General features: G+C 33.4%; 1 protein-coding gene across 1 annotated transcript in view; it reads left to right on the forward strand.

Annotated features, from left to right (window-relative positions):
* LOC142354523 (carbonic anhydrase-related protein 10-like) overlaps positions 1-20,079 on the forward strand; it is a 77,366-nt gene extending 57,287 nt beyond the window's left edge. Inside the window, exons 5-8 of the mRNA XM_075406846.1 lie at positions 10,111-10,206; positions 10,684-10,908; positions 15,682-15,901; positions 19,726-20,079. Of these exons, the coding sequence (XP_075262961.1) occupies positions 10,111-10,206; positions 10,684-10,908; positions 15,682-15,901; positions 19,726-19,952 (768 nt within the window). The 3' untranslated portion in view covers positions 19,953-20,079. The remainder of the gene's footprint in view (positions 1-10,110; positions 10,207-10,683; positions 10,909-15,681; positions 15,902-19,725) is intronic.
* Positions 20,080-22,827: the final 2,748 nt, after the last annotated feature.

Below are 22,827 nucleotides of genomic sequence, written 5' to 3' on the forward strand. Positions count from 1 at the left end.
TTCCTCAAACTTGTCTCTTTGGAAAGAAAATGTCGGAATGATGTTTCGTAGTTTTCAAGTAAACTTTTATCTGTGGGCACGTTTCCATTTATAACATTGAGAAAGCATTCACAGAGAAATTTTCTAAATTTATTTGATGATTTTTTGATGAATTTTTTTAGCATGCTTTCCGGCATTTCGAGCATTCGCCTCAGCATACATATCTCTTTCTCTCTCAATTGTGAGGTGGGTAATTACAGCTTTGGAAGATGGCAGATAGAAAATTGTTGGCCCCGGTGGTACAATGTTTGAACAATAACGTAGTGAGTCGGTTGTTTTTGGGTCTAAATCAATCAATAAGTGTCCGAATGGTTGTTTTGTTGCAAGATCATAGCTGTCTTTTAAAAAGTTTGTGTTATTGAGTTGTTTTCCAATATAACTTATCTGCTGTATATCTCTGGGAGATTTGAACAAAATGATGTGTGTTGTGTTGAGATCAATTGTTCTAGACCATTTACTCTGTTGAAACAAATTATGCTTAACATAGATAACACTGATCTTTTTGTGGCGTCCAGCTGTTGCAAGTTTTGAAAACTCCTTGTCATTGAAAATTTCCTCGCCAGAATCGTCAAAGACGAGCAAACAGTTTTCCAACTGTGAAATGAATTCAAATCCCAAGAATTTGGTAAAATAAATGTTCAAGTTACGCTCCATCGTTTGAAATTTTGGTTGATCATGTTGATAGAAATAGTATATTGACTTGAAATTAGGGTAAAACGTATTCTTAAGAAGCATTTGAAAAATAATTTCGGTCTTTCCACAACCTGAAGGACCACAGACTGCCATGAAGAGACGATCACTCGTTGAGATTATTTTATTCTTAACTTAGGATTTGGAAGTGCGTATCCAACTGTGCACGATAGCAATGAAAACCAAAATGTTGATTCTTCACAATCGAGGTGGAAGAAAACTAATTTGGTCAGTGAAACTACAATAAGAAAAACTATTATCGAAACTTGTGTAAAATAAACTACCTCAGAGCGCGGTAATCTAGAATTGCAAAACCTCCAAGACCGTCTCTCTTGGTTTTGATCATCAAAAACCAAGTCAGTGATTCCTGCTCCACTGCCAGCGCAATCTAATTGATCTCCTGATTGACTCATTTTGAAAGCAAATGATTTTCAAAAATGAATTTAATTCAAAAATTCTGTTAGTTTATTTATTTAGTTAGTTCATCAACCATAAAAAATTCGTATGTAATAAATTCAGGGTTTTTGTCTTCCTTCTTATATTTTACTTTATAGTTCGCTTGGAATCCGTAGTCATTGCCATAGTAGACAATTGACTCCACCTTTCCTTCTCTGACTACCTCTTTGGTTTCATCGGGGAGACTCTCATCGTCCAGGGGTACTGGTACTGGCACTGGATACTTGGGCGTAGGTAAAGGGGGTTAGTTTCAGTTTTTTCATTTTCTCTTGTAAAGACATGATACATTTGAAAGTACTCCAGCAGTGAAAGATATTTCTTTAGTGTTTCAATTTCAGCAGTATTACAAAGTATTTGCTGCTTCCTCAGTATAGTTTGTCCACGAGAATCAATTTTTTCTTCTTTCAGAAAAGTCACTGTCAACTGGTTATCACTCGCAATGCAACTGCATACTGTCAAATTTGGAGATAAATTCACTTGAAGAACTGAAGGAGTTGCTTTCTCCACACGACGACTCATTAGTTGGTAGTGTTATCCAATAAAAGTACACCTGTGCCTTTCTCTTTGCGCAATGCTTTTTCTTTTGTTTGAATGGTAGTATAGATGAATGAAGTGAACAAGTCAAGTGCTCTAATGGAGTGAAGATTTCTTCAATTTTTGGACATAGCAATGTTTCTAAATTTGTGACGTCTTTTTGAAGGAGTTTTTGCAGTGTCTCCGTCTTCTCCTTCCCCTTTGCGTAGAATTTAGCAGTAGGAAAACGGATCTTGATTGCTGTAAATATTTGTGATAGAAACCAGTAAGGGTAGCTGCCGCTGTCCCACGAAATACCATGCAAATGCTTCGATACCCACTGATGCGATTTCCTCTCACTCGAGGACAGCGAGTTGAAGGAAATTGGAGGAAGAAAAAGAACCGTGTCTGAGTAGTTGTTTGAACAAATAGATAATTCTTTTATAATGAATCCACTCTTTTTGTGTCGAAAACCTTCAAAATCTATAACAACAATCTCCGGACTCAACATTCCAGCAAACTGAATAAGTTACGTTTAAAAGATTTCACGAACATGCAGAAGAATAAACCTGTCAGGTGACCAACGTAAGCGTTTGTGATTGGACAAGGCAAAACTTAAGAATATCCTGGACCCTTTTGGCTATACTCTGCAATAAATCCAGAGGCATCATGAAGCGAAGCACTTTAAATGATTTCAAATAAGTATCCAATGAAGAGTTATCTATTCCAATGATCCCACCATAAGGCCTCAGTTTTAGTGCAATTTCGAGGTTAACATCAGAGTCCAAGTGCAAGCAGGTTGCCAAAAAGCAAAGAAATGTTTCATTATGTTCTGGATAGTCTGTTTTTATTAAATTATAGATTTCATGAATGGTTTTTAAATCTACCGTCGCGATTGTTGTTGTCATGCTGTTTTTGAGCAAGCATTATAGACAAATGAAAATTAGGTGACTTTTGCAGGGTATGATAATTACTTTTTTTTGTTTGTGTCTACATGACAGCTCCTTTCCCCCCAAGGTTTTTAAAGTTCTTCCCGGTTGGTTACCTTAAACTGATTTTTTTTTAAAAATGCAAGTGTCCCCCCTCCCCTCCATAAGACTCAGAGAAAAACAAAGAAAAAATCTAAGTGTCCCCCCCCTGTAGTTTGACCGGGAAGACACTTGTGTCCCCCCCTGTAGTTTGACCGGGAAGACACTTGTGTCCCCCCTGTAGTGTTCACGGGAAGACACTTATGTCCCCCCCTGTAGTTTGACCGGGAAGACACTTGTTTCCCCCCCTGTAGTGTTCACGGGAAGACACTTATGCCCCCCCCCGTAGTTTGCCCAGACCAAAACAAGATTAAAGTACCCTGGCGCAGACATATGACGAATTCACTTTCAAAGCAAAAGCGGTGGTAGTTAAAGTGGCTTCAAGCCCAAAGCGGCAAACCAGTCACGCAAGTGGAGGGAAAATGGTTTCCTAAGATTAGTTTCATGCATGGCAGGGGGAATAAGGAGAAAGAATTTCAAAGTGTCCCACCCTGTAGTTTGCCCAGGAAGACACTTGTGTCCCCCCCCCCCCGTAGTGTTCACGGGAAGACACTTATGTCCCCCCCCCGTAGTTTGCCCAGAAAGACACATCACTACTCATATGTGACGTCATTTTTTTTTTTGTAACAAGTAAATTAAAATTATAACCATACGGTTAAATATACCTGAAACAAAAAATAATTCAAATCATTCAAACAAAATAATATAATAAACATCAACAATCTTCTTAAAGAATCACATTTTAAAATTTTCTTTCGATTGTTTTCTTCCTAAAAATAAAAATAACTTTTAAAAGCTCCTACGTTACTATTCAAAGGAATTTTTTCATGTTGTGAGAGCAAGAAATCATTCAACGTTTTCTTAAAAACTTTTCCATTTTTTGCCAACCGAAGCCAATGTGGTAACTTATTCCATTTTCAGCGCATATAAGTGCTTTATCATACACATCATTACGTAATCCAGAACAATTCTGGTTCAAAATCCCCTAGTTTGCGGGCATAAAACGTTCCCGGGTCGAGAATTTTTCGCAAATTTATCTATAAGAAATACGCTGGTCTGCTGATTTTTCAAAAGTTTCAGCGCGAAAACCTTACATAATAAAGCACTTATATGCGCTGAAAAGCGTTAAATCTTTGTAAGAAATGCGCTGATTTTTCAAAAATTTTGCGTTGCCTAAGCGTCGAACCAACCCCCCTCTTCTTTGTCTGAGGCGTAATCTAGTCCACTAAAGAAAATGAGCCTCACATTATTAATTGCGCACCAATGATTTCAAAAAATCTTTGCTTATAATTTGAATTTGTGTTAGTAAAAAGTTTTGAAAGAAATGTGTTAAAATCATGAAAGAATTGCGCTGAAAATTCAGCACATCTCATACCTAATTCTAGCGCATTTCAGAGCTTTTAAAGGCATTTCTTAGAAAAAAGTTCATTACTAACGCCCGACCAAAATAAATGCTAAAAAGTTCAAGAATCAGAGCTAAAAGCGTTGAAATTCATTGAAATTGTTTTGGAAATTTGCTGAAAACTGAGTACATTTTTTGCAAAAGTTTCAGTGCGCATCAGCTTGCAATTATGAAAGGATATCGAGTCGGAATTATCAAAAATTCAAAAAAAATAGTATTTCAGCGAATCTCTCACCTAAAATCAGCGCATTCTTAGAATTTCCGACAAATTAATGGGATGAAAGGACACTGGCATCTCGAGTCGGGTTAAAGATTATTTATTTTAGAGATTTTATGAAGTTCCTCAGAATATCTGCCGTTAAGTGAGAAAGATGTTACCTAAAATAATTATTTCACTAATTTCAAAAAAATTTTCAGTGTTTTCCTCTCTATACATGCATACTTAAACTAGTCAAAATCTATGAAAACATTGTTCGTTAAAAATATTCTATTATTCTTAATTTGTTTTTTTAGCTAATTGTACTTACTATAATCTAAAACATGTTATCAATATAATTCAGTATAAATCTAATTGTTCTGGATTGCAAATGTACTTCGAGTCTTGAGTACAGGCGAAACATTATGAAAGTGCCAAATTTTGGTCAACATACATTTTTCCCAGTAAAATTCCATTACTCCGGTAAACTGCTGCTTCCTGAATCAAATTATGAAACTCAAACATTTGAAAAAGTTTTTTGCAGTGACTGTTAAAACGTATCTTGAAAGCTGGTTATAAAAATCTAAGCTCTGTGAATGCAAATGCTTTTTTACGAAATATTGTAAATGCAATTACGATAATTTATGTGAAACGGGTATTAGCCTCGTCACGTTTTTTCAACTTTAATTTAGCCTCATTTCTCGACTATCACCACATCACATCAAGACACTAAATTTGAAGTCAAGCGTTTATCATCAAAAATCTCATCATTGTTTTGGGTTTGTGAACTAAATAGAAGTAGAGCTTGCATAGCTTGATGAGAAGCTGTACTAGCTATTGCAACGAATATGTGCAATTCGAGAAGAGGAACAAAATTAAAAAAAATTTCTGCTCTAACCAAACCGGGTATAAAGGTTGTGAGATGATTTCAGCCATGATAAATTACAATCTGAAAAAAACTTGACGGGTCATAAACTCCATCATTATTTATCATTTACAATCCTACGACAGTGTTTATTGATTTTTTTTTGTTTTTGAAATTAAACATTGATGAGTTGTCGAGTTCAAAGATCTTCTTGGTTGACGATTTCAGCGTCTGAAACTGTCATTTAACAAATTTTGCTGAATATGTTGCTAACTTTCTTTTGGTAAAAATTGATCCCCAAGTTTTCACAAAAATTCAAAAAAAGAATAATGCTGTAACAACCAAACTGCGGTATTAGCCGCTAACACCATATACTGCTAAAAAATTAGAGCTTAGCGAACTGGGACCTACTGTCTCCGTAACTGCGGACAAACATGCTGCCGTTGCACCAAAGCTCTGCTGAAGTAGCAATTTTATTAGCTTGATATACTACAACCTGGATTATTACAGTGCTAAGAACTTATTTTGTTTGATTTCTAATCGATTTCAGAATTCTGTTTCAATTTGAAGTGACTGTTTGTGTGTTTTATTTTGAAGTTTGAACTCGATTGAGCATCAATTTCAACTCCGGTTTTCATTTTTTACATAGTTTACAGTAAGCACTTTAAGCACTTATGAAAAAATTCAGCTTTAGTCATTTCGGAAGTAATTAAGTTTTGTTGCTCAATTTTGTCAATGATGATACGGATTTCAACCATTGTTTGAATCATAAAAACAAAAATTGAATAAGAATACATATATAAGTTTTTTTTCAATTAGGATTTGTTTAGTGTAAGCCTTTAATTGAACAAATTTTTTCTTTAAAACTTTTTCTTTGACTCGCTCAATGCCATTATAATTATTTTTTAAGACATTATACAAAAAAACTAACAAATCATTAGGTGATTGGATTGATTTACCAATCGATCCCAATTTGAGTTTATATGCGTTTTTCTTTTTATTTTCTTCAATTTTGGTCTAGAAAATGTCTTGTTTTCGTTCTTATTTTTGTTGTTTTTCTGATTAGTGGTTGCTTAGCAGACTTCTGTTGGTTTCAAGACTAAGCAAATTTAACCGATCAAAGCAACATGCCGAAAAATGATTAAGTTCCAAAATTATTTGTTTTTTTCATGGTAATTTACTCCAAAGTGCGTCACAGCATTTTGCCATTCGGCCAGAATTGCTCAAGCAAATGAATGAAGCCTTCGAAAAAGCGTTAAAACTTTGTAAGAAATGCGCTGAATTTTCGAAATTTTTGCGTTGCCTAAGCTTCGAACCCCCCTCTTCTTTGTCTGAGGCGTAATCTAGTCCACTAATGAAAGTGCGCCTCACATTATTAGTTGCGCACCAATGATTTCAAAAAATCTTTGCTTATAATTTGAATTTGTGTTAGTAAAAAGTTTTGAAAGTAATGTGCTAAAATCATGAAAGAATTGCGCTGAAAATTCAGCGCATCTCATACCTAATTCTAGCGCATTTCAGAGTTTTTAAAGGCATTTTTTATAAAAAAGTTCATTACTAGCGCCTGACAAAAATAAATGATAAAAAGTTCAAGAATCAGAGCTAAAAGCGATGAAATTCATTGAAATTGTTTTGGAAATTTGCTGAAAACTGAGTACATTTTTTGCCAAAGTTTCAGTGCTCATCAGCTTGCATTTATGAACGTATATTGAGTCGGAATTATCAAAAATTACAAAAAAAAAGTTTTTCAGCGAGTCTCTTACATAAATTCAGCGAATTATTAGAATTTCCGACAAATTAATGTGCTGAAAGGACACTGGCATCTCGAGTCGGGTTAAAGATTACTTATTTTAGAGATTTCTCAGAAAATCTGCCATTAAGTGAGAAAGATGTTACCAAAAATAATTATTTCACTAATTTCAAAAAATTTGTCAGTGTTCTCCTCTCTATATATGCATACTTAAACTAGTCAAAATCTATGAAAACATTGTTCGTTAAAAATATTCTAATATTCTTAATTTGTTTTTATAGCTAACTGTACTTACTATAAACCAAAACATGTTATGCTTATATTTCAGAATAAATCTACTTTTTCTGGATTGCAAATGTACTTCGAGTCTTGAGTACAGGCGAAACATTATGAAAGTGCCAAATTTTGGTCAATATACATTTTTCCCAGTCAAATTCCATTACTCCGGTAAACTGCTGCTTCCTGAGTAAAATTATGAAACTAAAACATTTGAAAAGTTTTTTGCAGTGTCTGTTAAGACGTATCTTGAAAGCTGGTTGTAAAAATCTAAGCTCTGTGAATGCAAATGCTTTTTTACGAAATATTGTAAGGGCAATTACGATAATTTATGTGAAACGGGTGTAGGAATTGTTTCGTTTTTTCAACTTTTATTTAGCCCATTTTCTCGATTGTCACCACATCACATCAAGACACTAATTTTGAAGTCAAGGGTTTATCATCAAAAATCTCATCATTGTTTTGGGTTTGTGAACTAAATAGAAGTAGAGCTTGCATCGCTTGATGAGAAGCTGTACTAGCTATTGCAACTAATATGTGCAGTTCGAGAAGAGGAACAAAATTAAAAAAAATTTCTGCTCTAACCAAACCGGGTATAAAGGATGTGAGATGATTTCAGCCATGATAAATTACAATCTGAAAACAACTTGACGGGTCATAAACTCCATCATTATTTATCATTTACAATCCTACGACAGTGTTTATTGATTTATTTTTTGTTTTTGAAATTAAACTTTGATGAGTTGTCGAGTTCAAAGACCTTCTTGGTTGAAGATTTCAGCGTCTGAAATTGTCATTTAACAAATTTTGCTGAATATGTTGCTAACTTTCTTTTGGTAAAAATTGATCCCCAAGTTTTTCAGAAAAATTCAAAAAAAGAATTATGCTGTAACAACCAAAACTCGGTATTAGCCGCTAACTCCATATACTGCTAAAGAATTAGAGCTTGGAGAACTGGTACCTACTGTCTCCGTAACCGCGAACAAACATGCTACCGTTGCACCAAAGCTCTGCTGAAGTAGCAATTTTATTAGCTTGATATACTACAACCTGGATTATTACAGTGCTAAGAACTTATTTTGTTTGATTTCTAATCGATTTCAGAATTCTGTTTCAATTTGAAGTGACTGTTTGTGTGTTTAATTTTGAAGTTTGAACTCAATTGAGCATCAATTTCAACTCCAGTTTTCATTTTTTACATAGTTTACAGTAAGCACTGTAAGCACTTATGAAAAAATTTAGCTTTAGTCATTTCGGAAGTAATTAAGTTTTGTTGCTCAATTTTGTCAATGATGATACGGATTTCAACCATTGTTTGAATCATAAAAACAAAAATTGAATAAGAATACATATATAAGTTTTTTTTCAATTAGGATTTGTTTAGTGTAAGCCTTTTATTGAACTAATTTTTCCTTTAAGCTTATGACATGAAAAAATACAAAACTTGTTCTTTGGCTCGCTCAATGCCATTATACTCATACTTTAAGACATTATACAAAAAACTACCAAATCTTTAAGTGATTCGATTGATTTACCAATCGATCCCAATTAGAGTTTATGTGCGTTCTTCTTGTTATTTTCTTCAAATTTGGTTTAGAAAAATTCCTGTTTCTGTTCTCATTTTTCTTGTTTTTCTGATCAGTGGTTGCTTAGCAGTCTTCTGTTGGTTTCAAGACCAAGCGAATTTAATCGATCAAAGCAACATGCCGAAAAATGATTAGGTTCCAATATCATTTGTTTTCTTCATTGTAATTTACTCCAAAGTGCATCACGGTATTTTGCCATTCGGCCAGAATTGCTCAAGCAAATGAATGAAGCCTTCAAAAAACATGCCGCGTCGTTACGAATGAATTTAAGTTTGTCAATTGTTTTTTAAAATCATCATCAGTTTCAAGTACATTTTAATCAAAAATCACGCCAGAGGCGTTGCAAATGTTGATATCTGGGAAAATTTCCTCCGTAAGTACTGAATTGTTTCCCCATCCATAGCGAAAATTCGTTTTTTATTGTTCAATTTTTCCTCAAAATTGATGTTAATAACTTACTGTTAAGTTTTTAGCCTGTTTCAGTTACTCTTTGTCTATGCTAATTTGGTTTAACGAAAATAGAAACGGTCATAGCTGTTACACTGTTTCGGGAGGACTTCATGTTTTTATTTACGGAGCTTGACCAACTCCGTTTTCTAATTTAAATGTTTTCTATCAGCGCTTCATTTGGTAAAATTTAAGCCATAATGTTAAGGATGTTTGGGGTCCAAAAATTATTATCAAACTAACATTGCGCGGCCCCCTTGTTTTTAATTTTCCCATGTCCGCAATTCCAACCGGAATCCACTCATTCTGTCCGTTTCTTGCGTTTTTTTTTCCAAAAAAAAATGGAATTTAACGCCGGTGGTATTTGCGATCAACAGATTTATCAAAACTTTATTTACATTTTTAGTCCGATCAACAAATTTATTTTAAAAAATTGGGTCTTTCCCATTATAGCCCCCCCCCCCCCCCCCCCAGCTTAGTGGTCAGATAACCCATAGCCCCCCCCCCCCCAATCTTGGTAATTAAACCATAATAGGGGGGGGGCTATAATTTCATGGGGGGGGGGGGGGGCTATAATGGGAAAGACCCCCTTAGTCCGCAAGTGTGATGTATTTAACTCTTAATTTCGCAGATTGAGGTCCCAGACCTAAAGTTGATATGTCCAGACCCAGATGAACGCACGACGGGGGTGTCGTGCGTTCAAATTTGCATCGTCTGGAAACACGGAAAAACGCACAAAAAATCTGATGAGCGAAAGTCTGGTAAACACACAAAAGTCTGGACAGAGACACTTCACTTTCTGTCGAGGACAGTCTGGACGTAGACACTTTCCGTTTGGGACCTCAACGTTGTTTGTGTTTAGATGCAGTTGATCTTCTACAACGATTACCTGTTTCTAAATTATGATGAGGCACTCGGAAAAGCACACGGCATTGCGGCCCTCTCCGTCTTTGTCCAGGTATGTTCGACTTCGATAAAAAAGGTGTCATTTTTTTTCCTAATTTCAATCCATTTCGCCCTAGTTGAGCAGTCGGTTCATGAAAAGGCTATTGTCGGCCGTGGTGAAACGATAATCATCCGTTTGCACGATTAATTTTGAGAAGCTTGAACAGTTTTTGGGTCAAAATTTTTGCGTTGCTGGAAATTTTTGCTGGCTGCTCGATACAATCTCTGAAATATTTTGAAATAAGTTTGATAAGAAGTTTTTTGTGTTATAGCAAAGCGACAACGATAAAAACGGCGAAGAAAAAAATTTTCCAGATATTTGAAATTTTTTTTGTTTTACAGGTAACATGCAACGATAAGAGCTCAGAAGAAAACTTAATATTTGGAACACATCCGAATGTTTTTGAGTTGCGAGAAAACCGAAGCAGTACTGATTGTGAATAAACTATTTTCTAAAAATGAATGAATTAACAAAACTTTTTTGCTTCAGGAAAGCGACAACGATACAAACTCTGAATTCCAAAAACTCTTCCACGGTCTGAACAAGGTAGCCTACAAGGGGGAGAAGAAGCGGGTGGATGGGGTGAATGTGAGAGAACTGCTTCCTTTGACTCATCACTACATAACGTATAGTGGGAGTTTAACTGCACCCCCTTGCAGTGAGGGGGTCACGTGGATATTGTACAACAGACCCATTAATATACCAAGGTGGCAGGTTAGTAAGTTATTAATTATTGGTGAATTTATTGTGACTGGTTAGCACCCTTGTTAATCTTGAAAAAGCATGTGATAATTTTAATTTCTCTCAAACGAAGTTGGTAGCAATTATATTAGTCCTGTGGTTTTTTTGACCTTTTATTCTCAAAAGTAGGATGAACAGGTAACGCCGGGAGCACATTAAGTTCTCTTAAAACCTTTCGGTTTAATAGACTCTAATTACGCGATTCACCAAAACCGTTTTGGAGACATAAATTGATGATGCAAAGGGTTCTTAGTGTTTTTGAAAATTCTAATAATTGCAAAGAGTTTTATAAATTCAATAACTTTTTTTGAAAATCAACTGAAAATATAAGCGCAAACTAATTGTTCCGACCCCCACTTTGGTTGGGAGGCAGGAACTATATACTCAATTGGGTTTTTTTTGTTCAGTCAATTTTGGCCGATCGATGCAATCAATCTAGAGAGTTGTGAGTGGTATCATTAGAAAACCAGTCCAGCGAAGAATAAAGAATTAAGAAGATTTTTTCAATTTTCGTTTTTTATAGGGAGTTATCGAGGTTTAAACTTATGTGAACAATTGCTGTTTTTATTCACATTTTTAGTAATTTTGACCAATTTTTCGTCAATTTTGTTAAAACATTTTGAAATTGTTAAATCTGCTGTAATTATTTCATCTGTAAAGATATAGGAGGGAGGGTTTTTGAGTTGTTCGATCTAATTTTTTTGGCAAGAATTTAGGCTAAATTTTTCAAAAATCATACTTTTTTCGAGAAAAATGGGACCACAATTGTTTTTTTTGCCCACTTGCTTTAAATATTCTGACACCTTAAACTTAGACACCTTAAAACTGTGGTCCGATTCTTCATAAGATCCGAAACGAGCTAGTTGTAATCACGATGGCTTTATGAGTCTTCTGGAATATAATTTTGCAAGTTTTTTTGCAAATTTAAACTCGATAATTACAAAACGCATTATTTATTTCTGACAAACTGAAAAATTTTGTTTTTAAAATGATCTATTTCGTAGTCATTTGAACAACTGACTGCATTGTTAGAGGCGCAGCAATATCTGGGCCGATCTTGACCTCACCATAGATCCCTATGATAAAAAAATTTTTAGATTTAAATGGGGCGCGACCTTTTTTTTCAAAACATATCCGCCATGTAAATGTTTTCATGTAAATTCCTGACAAGAATCTCAAATCAGCGCTCACTTAATTACATGAACTAATACAAAAATGATTTCCAACGAAATTATAATATGGTTTCAGAGTTAATCTCATGGTTTTTATGGCTTTGACCAATTGTTTTCGTAATAATATTGTAGACTTCTTGAGTTTTGCTTTCATTTGTTATACGTTTTGCAGCAAAATGACTTAGTGTCCCCAATCAATGATGCAGTTAGCTTTTTAGGAGGTATAGATGAACCTAGACATTTGTTTCATTTGTTACCTAATGTCTGTTATGACTTTGAATATAATTGTTAAGAAAAGATCTGTGAATTTTTGAAGTTTTCTAATAATTTATCTTATTTCTCTCAATTTTGGGCGCGGCTTCAGTAAAAACAGTGAGAAGTCAATTTCGTGTGAGTACAAAGTTGTTGTTGGAAACGGTTTTACCACGGTTTTACAATCAACTAATGTTTTCCTTGTTTTGAAACTACGCGCTTTCAATTTTTTTTTTACTTTCTATTTTTATCATAATTGCAATTTTTGTGAGTCCATTTTGCTTTCTTCTCGAATTATCACATTGTTGGCAAATCTAATTGAAAAAAATTCCAGTAGAAAAAATGTACAGCGTTGAAAAAAAGCTTATCGGTATATGTTAATTGTTTTTGTTGAATAGTTTATGCTTTTGGACTGAGACCAAATTATCTCGCAAAATTTTGTGGATTTTTTGTTGTTTTTCTATGTTTGTCTTTCTTTTTGTTGTTCTACGCCATACACCTGATAATATTAGGTCTCAGTTCACTCCCCCAGGACATATAACTCCACCTAGATTAAGATTTCAGTTTATAGCCGTTTGTTTTAATGACTTTCAAATTAAATTTTAAAAAAAAAACTTTTTCAACTTTCTCTTTTCGGTTTCAATTTGGTCACCATATAACTCAATCTCATTAATTAGAATTCTCAGTTACTTAAAATGAATCAGTTAATTTTATTGCGTTTTGTTTTACGTTGTGACGGATTGCTTCGACCATTTAATTTCAAAAAGAGTTTTCGAGATTTCTATACAGTTCAATTTTTGGGTTTCTTTTTGTTGTCGTGTCTACATTGTAATTTTTAGGGAAGACTCGTTGATGTTAGGATGAGTGATAATATACAATTCTTGAAGGTAACATTTTATAAGTATAGAGCCTTGAATAGTGTGATGTCGTAAAATTGTTTGAAGGTTTGACTTCTTTGTTTGTTTGTTATGTGGTTGTTAGTTTGTCGGGTCGTGAAGTGGTCTCAATTTTAACAGGCGCAATCGGCTTCCTGGGTTGTTGCAACTTAATCCTTGGCTTTTTGTTGAAATCTTAAATTTTTGAAGTTTTATTAAAACTTTTGTTTCCAAAACATATTTGTGTTTTTGAGATTCAACAATTTTTGAAATAGCTTTTCGGTCAAATTGTAGCTGAGTCTCTGTAAACACTGGTCACAATCCGTTTGCGTTAGGCTATAAACTAACCGCTACAACGGTTTTAGCTTCAAATTTCTGTGTCTCGGCTTTGTTACTGTTTTTACTACGAGACTTCATAAAATTTTTGAGATTTTTTTTATATTTGTACATTTTAGAGGATTTTTGTTTTCTTTTTCGTTTAGAAAAATTTTAAGAAAATTTTTTTTAGAAAAACTGTCAGTCCTATTGGTTTTAAAATTTTGCGCAATTGAAGATTGGATTATGGCACGTCTCAATTGCATCCTATGGAGATATAAATGAAAATTTCAGTGATTTCAGGTTGTATCTAATGACATTAATAACTGTGAAGTTCATTGTATTTAAAAAAATGTATTTTTCAACTTTGCATCTCTTTGCTATTTTTTCTCTTTTTTTCGACGTGTTAACCAGTCGCACTGAAACGTCCGGTCTCATATTTTTTCTAATGAATTATAGGTTAAACGGTTTTGTTTAGGTTTTATCTGATACGAGTTTAATTTTATGATCTCTTTTATTGTAGATATCAAGTTGTGGTCGGAGATAATGTTTGTTTTTACATCTTTTTTGGTCTTTTTAGTAGCTCTATTATCAAAAATTTCATCGGCCGTCTAGCGTGGCATTATTGTATTCCATTGGTTGTTTATTGAACGATATGTATGTTTTTGATCGCTTCATCATTTGGCAGCCAATTAAAAGTCAAGAATGTGGTTGAGCGGGGTCGGAACATTATGGGCGTACGCACATTACCGAGCTTCCTTGTTTTGCATTCTCTTATTAAAGAGACGGAGAACAAACGATCCTGCCGACCTCGAAGGTTGAAATCAGAAAAGTAATTTTGAATCTTTGGTTGATATTCCCTCGACTTCTGCGCGTTGCAAAACTTTGGAAGATCAGTGAATGTTATTCTTATGTTTCCATTCTGCTTAAAAAAATCAATTTTATTCAACAAAGTTTGAGTGCAAAAATCTTTGGTTTGTGTTAAGATTTTTTATTATATAAATTAATTATATTGTGAAAGTTGATTTTTTACGATTTATTTTTCCTAAGTCTGTTACGAAAAATCGTTTTCAGTTATTCTTTAAACGTGAAAATACAGAAAAAAACAGTCAACACTGTAGTACTTTTCTAGTTTTTATGAGCTTTTTCTATCTTGAAATAAAAAGAAGTCATATAACAACTCAATTAAGTAAGTTATAACTCATAGAAAATTATTCTAGAACTGCTTAAACAACTTTTAATGCTTCTAAGTCTAGCGAATTTTAAAAATTTGGTCAACACCATTTAGATTGAAAGTTTTGATCAAGAGTTTGAGCAAAATTTTCGGATAAGTTCTTCAACAACAATTATTTAGCTGATTTCAAGATTTTCCAATATACATTTTTTTGGTTTAAAAACGGTGTTTTCATTTAAAAAAATAGAGTTTACTCTATTCTCCGATTGAAACAAACAAAAAATCAGGTTAAACCACTAGTTTATTTTGCATTGACACAACTATTTGATTGTAATTAGAGCAGCAGCTTAACGTAATAAAAAGTTTTTAAAAATTTTCTATAAAACTGTCATAAAACTTCAAGCAAAATTCAGATCAGTGTGTTCTATGTGTGTAAGGAAACTAGTGCTCGCAAAAGATTTGGAGAATTGTGAACTCAATCTGACTGAACTATCAGTAATTCAAAGATCTTATAAAGATTCTTCTTAAGCAGATTTTGTAAAAAAAAATTATATTGTGATTTTTTAACATCACGGTACCAGCCCTCAAGTTCATCCTTTTTGACAAAAAAGTTTCAGAAAATATGAAAACGCTTTTTACTTTAAATTCAATAAACCATAGATTGAATGTTTTCGTCCTATGGTGGCATAATTTTATTGCTTTGAAATCTTGTTGAAAAGTTTTAATTTCCAGCTGCCATTCACTTCACTGCTTATTTGAAAACATTTTCGGTTTGAAAACGTATTTGAAAGCACGAGTTGTATTTAAAAATAAATTGAAAATTTTCATGCAAAAATACATGAAAGTTTTTTGAATAAAAGATAGAGTGAAAGAACTCTTTACGTAAAAATCAAAACTACTCCGAACACTCAACTCCAATTTTTGGGTATTTTAAAATCAAATCGTACTTTTGTTTCAGATTCGAAACTTACGCAACAAAATAATCCGATCCGAGAAAGAGAGAATTATCACAGAGCCTGCAGATGATGACGTCAAATACATGAGGGGTAACACTAGACCCCTCCAGCACCCCAACAGGAAGTTACACCTGTGGACTAATGTCAGAACTAGACTGGAGGGGGGCCAGGGTCCGGCATCTTGCTCTGGCTACAACGACCCTAGTATCATGAAATATTCAAGTAAGAGCGCTTCTTTTCTGGGACTTAAGAGTCATAGTATGTCAGTACTGATTCATTACGTTATAATAATAACAAGTTGCTAAATCAGTACTTAACCAGAGTATTTTAATGACTTTTCAAGTTACCAGTTATTGTCAGATAAATTTTTTAATCTGCTTTTTCTTGAAATTTGACTGGGCATACGGCAGTTGACTTTTGAAAAGACTAATGATGGACCCATAAAAAGACTTTAAATCGACTTTGTATGGAAACATTCTGTCGAGCTAAAGTCCAGCCCTATTTTTGGGTCGAGCTAAAGTCTTTTGTAAATTTTTGGGTCCAACTTTTGCCTTTTGCGAAAAATCTGAGTCGAACTAAAGTCCAAAATGTCTTAATGTTTAGCTAAAATCTTCTCATAGCTCAAATGAGTCGAGTTTGGTCTTTTCATAAGTCTGTACCTAGACCGGGGCTTTCACCGAACGTACAAAAATCGGAAATTTTTTCAAAAATTTGGAGAAAATAATTTCAGCTTTTTGCATGATACAGGCTTTCAATCATGATAGTAGCGTCTCTACGATATTAAAACAACATGAAAGTCTACATTGTCAAAATGAGCTTCTCTGATGAAATAAAGAAAAATAAAAAATGAAAGAAAAGTCGTTAGCACTATAACTCTAAGCAAACCAAAATATAGAACTTGATGCAATTTCACATATATAATCTGTTTTTCTTGCCCATTATAACTGCGCATATAAAAAATGATTCTTTAAAATTAAATTAACTCGACTTTGTTTGCAAACATTGTGTCGAGCTAAAGTCCAGCCCAAATTTTGGGTCGAGCTAAAATCTTTTGTAAATTTTGAGACCAACTTTTGCCTTTTGCGAAAAATCTGAGTCGAACTAAAGTCCAAAATGTCTTAATGTTTAGCTAAAATCTTCTCATAGCTAAAATGAGTCGAGTTTGGTCTTTTCATAAGTCTGTACCTAGACCGGGGCTTTCACCGAACGTACAAAAATCGGAAATTTTTTCAAAAATTTGGAGAAAATAATTTCAGCTTTTTGCATGATACAGGCTTTCAATCATGATAGTGGCGTCTCTACGATATTAAAACAACATGAAAGTCTACATTGTCAAAATGAGCTTCTCTGATGAAATAAAGAAAAATAAAAAATGAAAGAAAAGTCGTTAGCACTATAACTCTAAGCAAACCAAAATATAGAACTTGATGCAATTTCACATATATAAACTGTTTTTCTTGCCCATCATAACTGCGCATATAAAAAACGATTCTTTAAAATTAAATTAACTCGACTCTGTTTGCAAACATTGTGTCGAGCTAAAGTCCAGCCCAAATTTTGGGTCGAGCTAAAATCTTTTGTAAATTTTGGGTCCAACTTTTGCCTTTTGCGAAAAATCTGAGTCGAACTAAAGTCCAAAATGTCTTAATGTTTAGCTAAAATCTTCTCATAGCTCAAATGAGTCGAGTTTGGTCTTTTCATAAGTCTGTACCTAGACCGGGGCCTTCACCGAACGTACAAAAATCGGAAATTTTTTCAAAAATTTGGAGATAATTTCAGCTTTTTGCATGATACAGGCTTTCAATCATGATAGTAGCGTCTCTACGATATTAAAACAACATGAAAGTCTACATTGTCAAAATGAGCTTCTCTGATGAAATAAAGAAAAATAAAACATGAAAGAAAAATCGTTAGCACTATAACTCTAAGCAAACCAAAATATAGAACTTGATGCAATTTCACATATATAAACTGTTTTTCTTGCCCATCATAACTGCGCATATAAAAAAAGATTCCTTAAAATTAAATTAACTCGACTCTGTTTGCAAACATTGTGTCGAGCTAAAGTCCAGCCCTATTTTTGGATCGAGCTAAAGTCTTTTGTAAATTTTTGGGTCCAACTTTTGCCTTTTGCGAAAAATCTGAGTCGAACTAAAGTCCAAAATGTCTTAATGTTTAGCTAAAATCTTCTCATAGCTCAAATGAGTCGAGTTTGGTCTTTTCATAAGTCTGTACCTAGACCTGGGTTTTCACCAAACGTACAAAATTCGAAAATTTTCTCAAAAATTTGGAGAAAATAAGTTCAGCTTTTTGCATGATACAGACTTTCAATCAGGATAGTGGCTTCTCTTAATTTTCTGTTTATTTAAGCGAAAATACCAGTTAAGTAACATCAAAACTGCATGTTGAAGATCTTAATAGGACCATTTTGCAGAGCCATAAGCCTGAGAAACCTCTTTTAAAGAGTCATGATGTCTTACAATTGTTTTTTTACTGATACACAGTTGCAAAGAATTCAATTTCCCTAATTTCTTCTCCGAATAATTTTTAAAAGCAACATGATCAGATTAAGGCCATAGTAAAAAAACTCCAGACAAGCTGAAAGGTCATGATTATGTGCCGAATCGCCCCGGGACAATGCCCGGGGATGCACAATTTGATAAATTTTATCCTTGTCACAACCTCGTTAAATAAAAACACCAGACCATAGTTGAGGCACAAAATTGCATGAAAAATATCCCCGACGCCAATTTCTTATAAAGAGAAGTTTTCTAGACTCATCTATGCTCCTTGCCCCAAACCTATCATTGAAACCAACGTTTGTTGCCTAAACCAAGTTTTCCGGACCCTGCACGCAAAACCTTACTATGTGGCGACTATTTATTTTTGTCAAAAACAAGTTAAAAATGATGATTCCAATTTTCGCAAAAAGTAGAGAATAATGAAATTTCTTGCAGGAATACTTTATCTTGAATAAGATTAATTTTTAATTGCAAAAGTAGAAATTTAGCGCAAAAAATCGAGATACAATACGATTTCAAAGAAAATTTAAAGAAATTTGCAACACTAAAAAGATCAATTAAAAAAATACTCGGCTATCATATCAAACGCTGAAATTCAACAAAAAAAATGAAATTTAAATTGAAAATATCGATTTTTGATAAGAAAACAATTTCAGCGTTCAGAAGATTTTTTAGCATTTCAAATCAATTTTTGAATCTACGATATCAAAACAACATGAAAGTCTACATTGTCAAAATGAGCTTCTCCGGTGAAATAATAAAAAAATAAAAAATGAAAGAAAATTCGTTAGCACTATAACTCTAAGCAAAACAAAATATAGAACATGATGCAATTTCACATATATAAACTGTGTTTCTTGCCCATCATAGCTGCGCATATAAAAAATGATTTTTTTAAAAATTAAATTCGACAAATATGTAGAATAAAACAATCAAAACCGTATTATTTTTCATTGCCATTCGTCCATCAGCAAGTTTTCCAAAAAGCTACACTGTTCACTGTTAATTTCTTTCAATTTGTTGTTTGTTTCAATCTTTCAAGAATTGTTTCGATTTGTTTCTTTCTTGCTCACAAACTGAGCAGCCTGAGATGCGAGGAATAATAGAAACGGACAGCGGAGAACAGGCTACTGATAACGCATTGCAGGCTACAATTCTAATGCTGCTCCGCTGCGATTACGCAGAAACATGACGCGGGCTCCTGGTGGGGCGTAATAGGTTATTTCTGGGACAAATCGGCAACCTTCGAGAATTGCGGCTAATGTTGTTAAAGCTAAATTTTCAATGCCAAGTTCCCGGTCAATGTTACTAAAATTACATAGATTGCCGCATTTCACCGTGAATGTAACATTATTCTGTGGTGGTTTTTTTACCTTGGTTAGAAAAAAAATAGCTTCGATTTGATTAGATTAATGACATTAATATGATGCTATCATTGGAATTTTAGTGTACACCTTTTTCACAGCATTTTTCATTTTATCGTTATTTATTTTTAGATTTTTTAAACAATAATAATTGTTTCAGTAAATAATCTGTACACCAAACCGACGATATCACAAGCTCTATATCAGAATGCGTCATCACCCTCCGAACCAATAACACAACAGCAAAAAGCATCGCAGCCAATAGCAGCACAGGAAGCAGCATCAATTGACCAATCACAGCTACGCAACTCACTGGACAGTAGCCAATCAGAATCGAGAACGACTAGATCGCATCAGAGCTCAATTAACCTAGGCAATGGGGGATGAAAAAATATTGCGAAGAAATTAAATTCTACCTGCTGCCATAATCTCAGTGCCTTTCATTGCAAAAAAATCCTGTTCAATTAATTCCCACTCCAATTTTTTCAGCTCCGAAAATCTATCAAATTTTTGAATTCCGAAACAATAAAAAAAAACAAATGATGGAAAAAACTACAAAAATAATTTTCCAGAACTTCTCCGGAGAAGATAATGTCAATTGATAGATTTCCGAGAGCTGAAAAAAGAGCAGTTATTGCATCTTTTTTAGTTCAAAAGAGAATACATTTTTGAAGTTTCCGATATTTAGTGTCATGATTTTACAATCCAAAAAATTTTGAGTTTCCGAATTTGTTGATTTCTGATAGCTTAAATAACTTTTGTACCAGAGTTTCTATATTTGTAATCAAACCGAAAGCTAAAATATTATATCATTTAATTCAGTTTGGCATTTTGTTTCAAATTAAAATTAGAAATATTTCTTTTCAAGCGAATATGGTTGGGTGAAATATCTAGATTTTGAAGAATTCTATACAATCTGAGTTTTCTAGAGCTCTAGAGGCACCAAAACAGTCATCTTTACCATAATTTAAATTTATTTCGCTCATTTTGGAGCCGTTTTCCTCTTTTGTATTTTGATATTTTGTAAAAAGGAACCCTATACGAATGTCTACTTAATAACTTTAATTTGCATCAAAGTCGCGGCCACTCTTTGACTGTAGGTCCAAATTGCTACCGATATATGCATCTAATGAAGAAATGGTTGATAAGATGCTGCATGGATTTCTTTTTAAAATTCTTTATCAGTAAACCGACATTCTTTTTAAAAATATACAAAGAAAAGCTTTGGTGCAAAATTGAGCTAACCACTTAACCTACAATTTTGTAGTTGTGAACATAACAATCATATAACCGTACCGAAAAAAATAGTTTCACGTAAAGATACTGCGACTTTCAAACCCTCAGAAATAAAGTGAAAAGCGTGGAAAAACTGCATCTGAGCATAATGTAAAAATTCCAAATGAGGAAGCGATAAAAAAGAGCAAGAAAAATTACGAGTTGGTCCCTTTTTGAAAAAAGGACCAAAACAAGGAGGCTCGATAATGGGCATTTGCACATAATATTGCGACACCGCTCATATACATTTTTGATTCAGTTTTAAAAAAAATAATGAAATATTGTTTTGACAATTTTTACCAGCCTTTGGCATAATTGAAAAAAAGTAGAGCAACAATACAGTTAATGTGAACAAAAAAAACTGAAATAAGTCAATTATTTACAAAATGTTAAACCTGGATAACTCCTTGGAAATAAAAACAAAATATTTAATTCTACGTTCTTTGCTGGACGGGCTTTCTAATGATACCGCTGACGACTCTTTACAATGAAAAAACGGTCGGCCAAAAATGACAAAACAAAAACTCGTTTAAGTATTTAGTTTCTTCCACCAAGGTGGGTCGGAACAAATATAGAAACCAGCATCTTGTATAAAAAGAGTAAATCATAAATCGTTCACACTTCATAGGCTATTAATAAGAATAACATTGCTAAAAATTTTTGACGGCTGTCACTGCAATTGTTTAGCGCAGCCATTAGCGGCTGTCTAATGGTTCTTTACAATCCAACCAGTATTCAAATCTTTTCAAACTTCATTGAGATTTCAAAAATTAGTAGCGATTTCAGTCACTCTGTATTAAGAGTTAAAGGTGCAAAATTATTCATTCTAGTTTTGAAGTGAAGAGCGAGTGTCTGAAATGATTTTCCATTTCTGAAAGATTTATCTTTACATGCCGCTATTTGACTTTTGCTTTAGTCATTTCTTTCTCTCGAATATAATTTTATTTTGATCCATAAGCTCCAATTGTGCATAGTTTTCATTGTTTCTGATCTTAAATTGACAAAGAGTTATTTTTAAACATTAACACCGCCTGTGAATTCAAAAACTCTGAGTTTTGATCATAATTATTGTTCTTCATGCAGTCGATTGGTATCATTAAGAAAATAAGGAAAAAGGTCCTTTTGATTTTTAGTGAGGCATTAGCTAACCTTTTTAATGGATCCAATTTATCGCTAGCGGTTATGGAGAAATGAAAAACAATTGAGTTTTCGCTAGTGAGTAGCAAGAATGACAAAGATTTTTAAGACTGCAGTAAAACTTTAGCGACTTCATTCAGTGACCTTATCTTATAGCTAATGATCTTTACGATTGGCACTATATATTTTATTTTTTTTAGGTAACACAATCGCAAAATTTTGGCTATTTTGATGCCCTGTTTTCTAGTATGATGTAATTATACAATTTGTTGATCAATTTAAAAAATGCTTAAAATTGTGAAGAAAATGCCGTTTTTCAAAGCTTTAGAAACTCAAATATGCCAAATTATGATTAATTTTGGCTATTTTTTTCTATTTTTCCATAGTTACTTCTCATAGAAGTAGGCCACATTTTTTATTGGTCATGTTCCGTAGAAACAACATATCTCTTATTTATGCCAATCCAACACCAAAAAATAAAGCAGCTAAAGTTTTTCTGAAAACCTATTGTTTATCAACTTGAGGGGACAACAAAAAAATCTAAAGCTCAAAGATGGGCTTTTGAGCTGTTTTAAGCGACACATAGATAATTTTGAACAAATTAGTTTCAAGAAAATTGGCAATTTTGCATTTAGTTGGCTCATATTTTCAAGTTTTTTAAAACTCTTTATGTAGTTTTTTCCACTGATTTTCTTTTATATGTCCAATCATGTTTTCTATTGAATTTTGCATATTTTTTTCATTTCTTTTTTGAAAATATGTATCCTTTTTGTGTTTAATGATTTCCAAGGCCTAATGGAATTTTTTCGAGATTTCCATTGTTTTTATCTACTAAGATTACCGTCTAGTT

Source organism: Convolutriloba macropyga, chromosome 15, assembly GCF_964194025.1.
Source record: "Convolutriloba macropyga chromosome 15, txConMacr16.3, whole genome shotgun sequence".
NCBI classification, from domain to species: Eukaryota; Metazoa; Xenacoelomorpha; order Acoela; family Convolutidae; genus Convolutriloba; species Convolutriloba macropyga.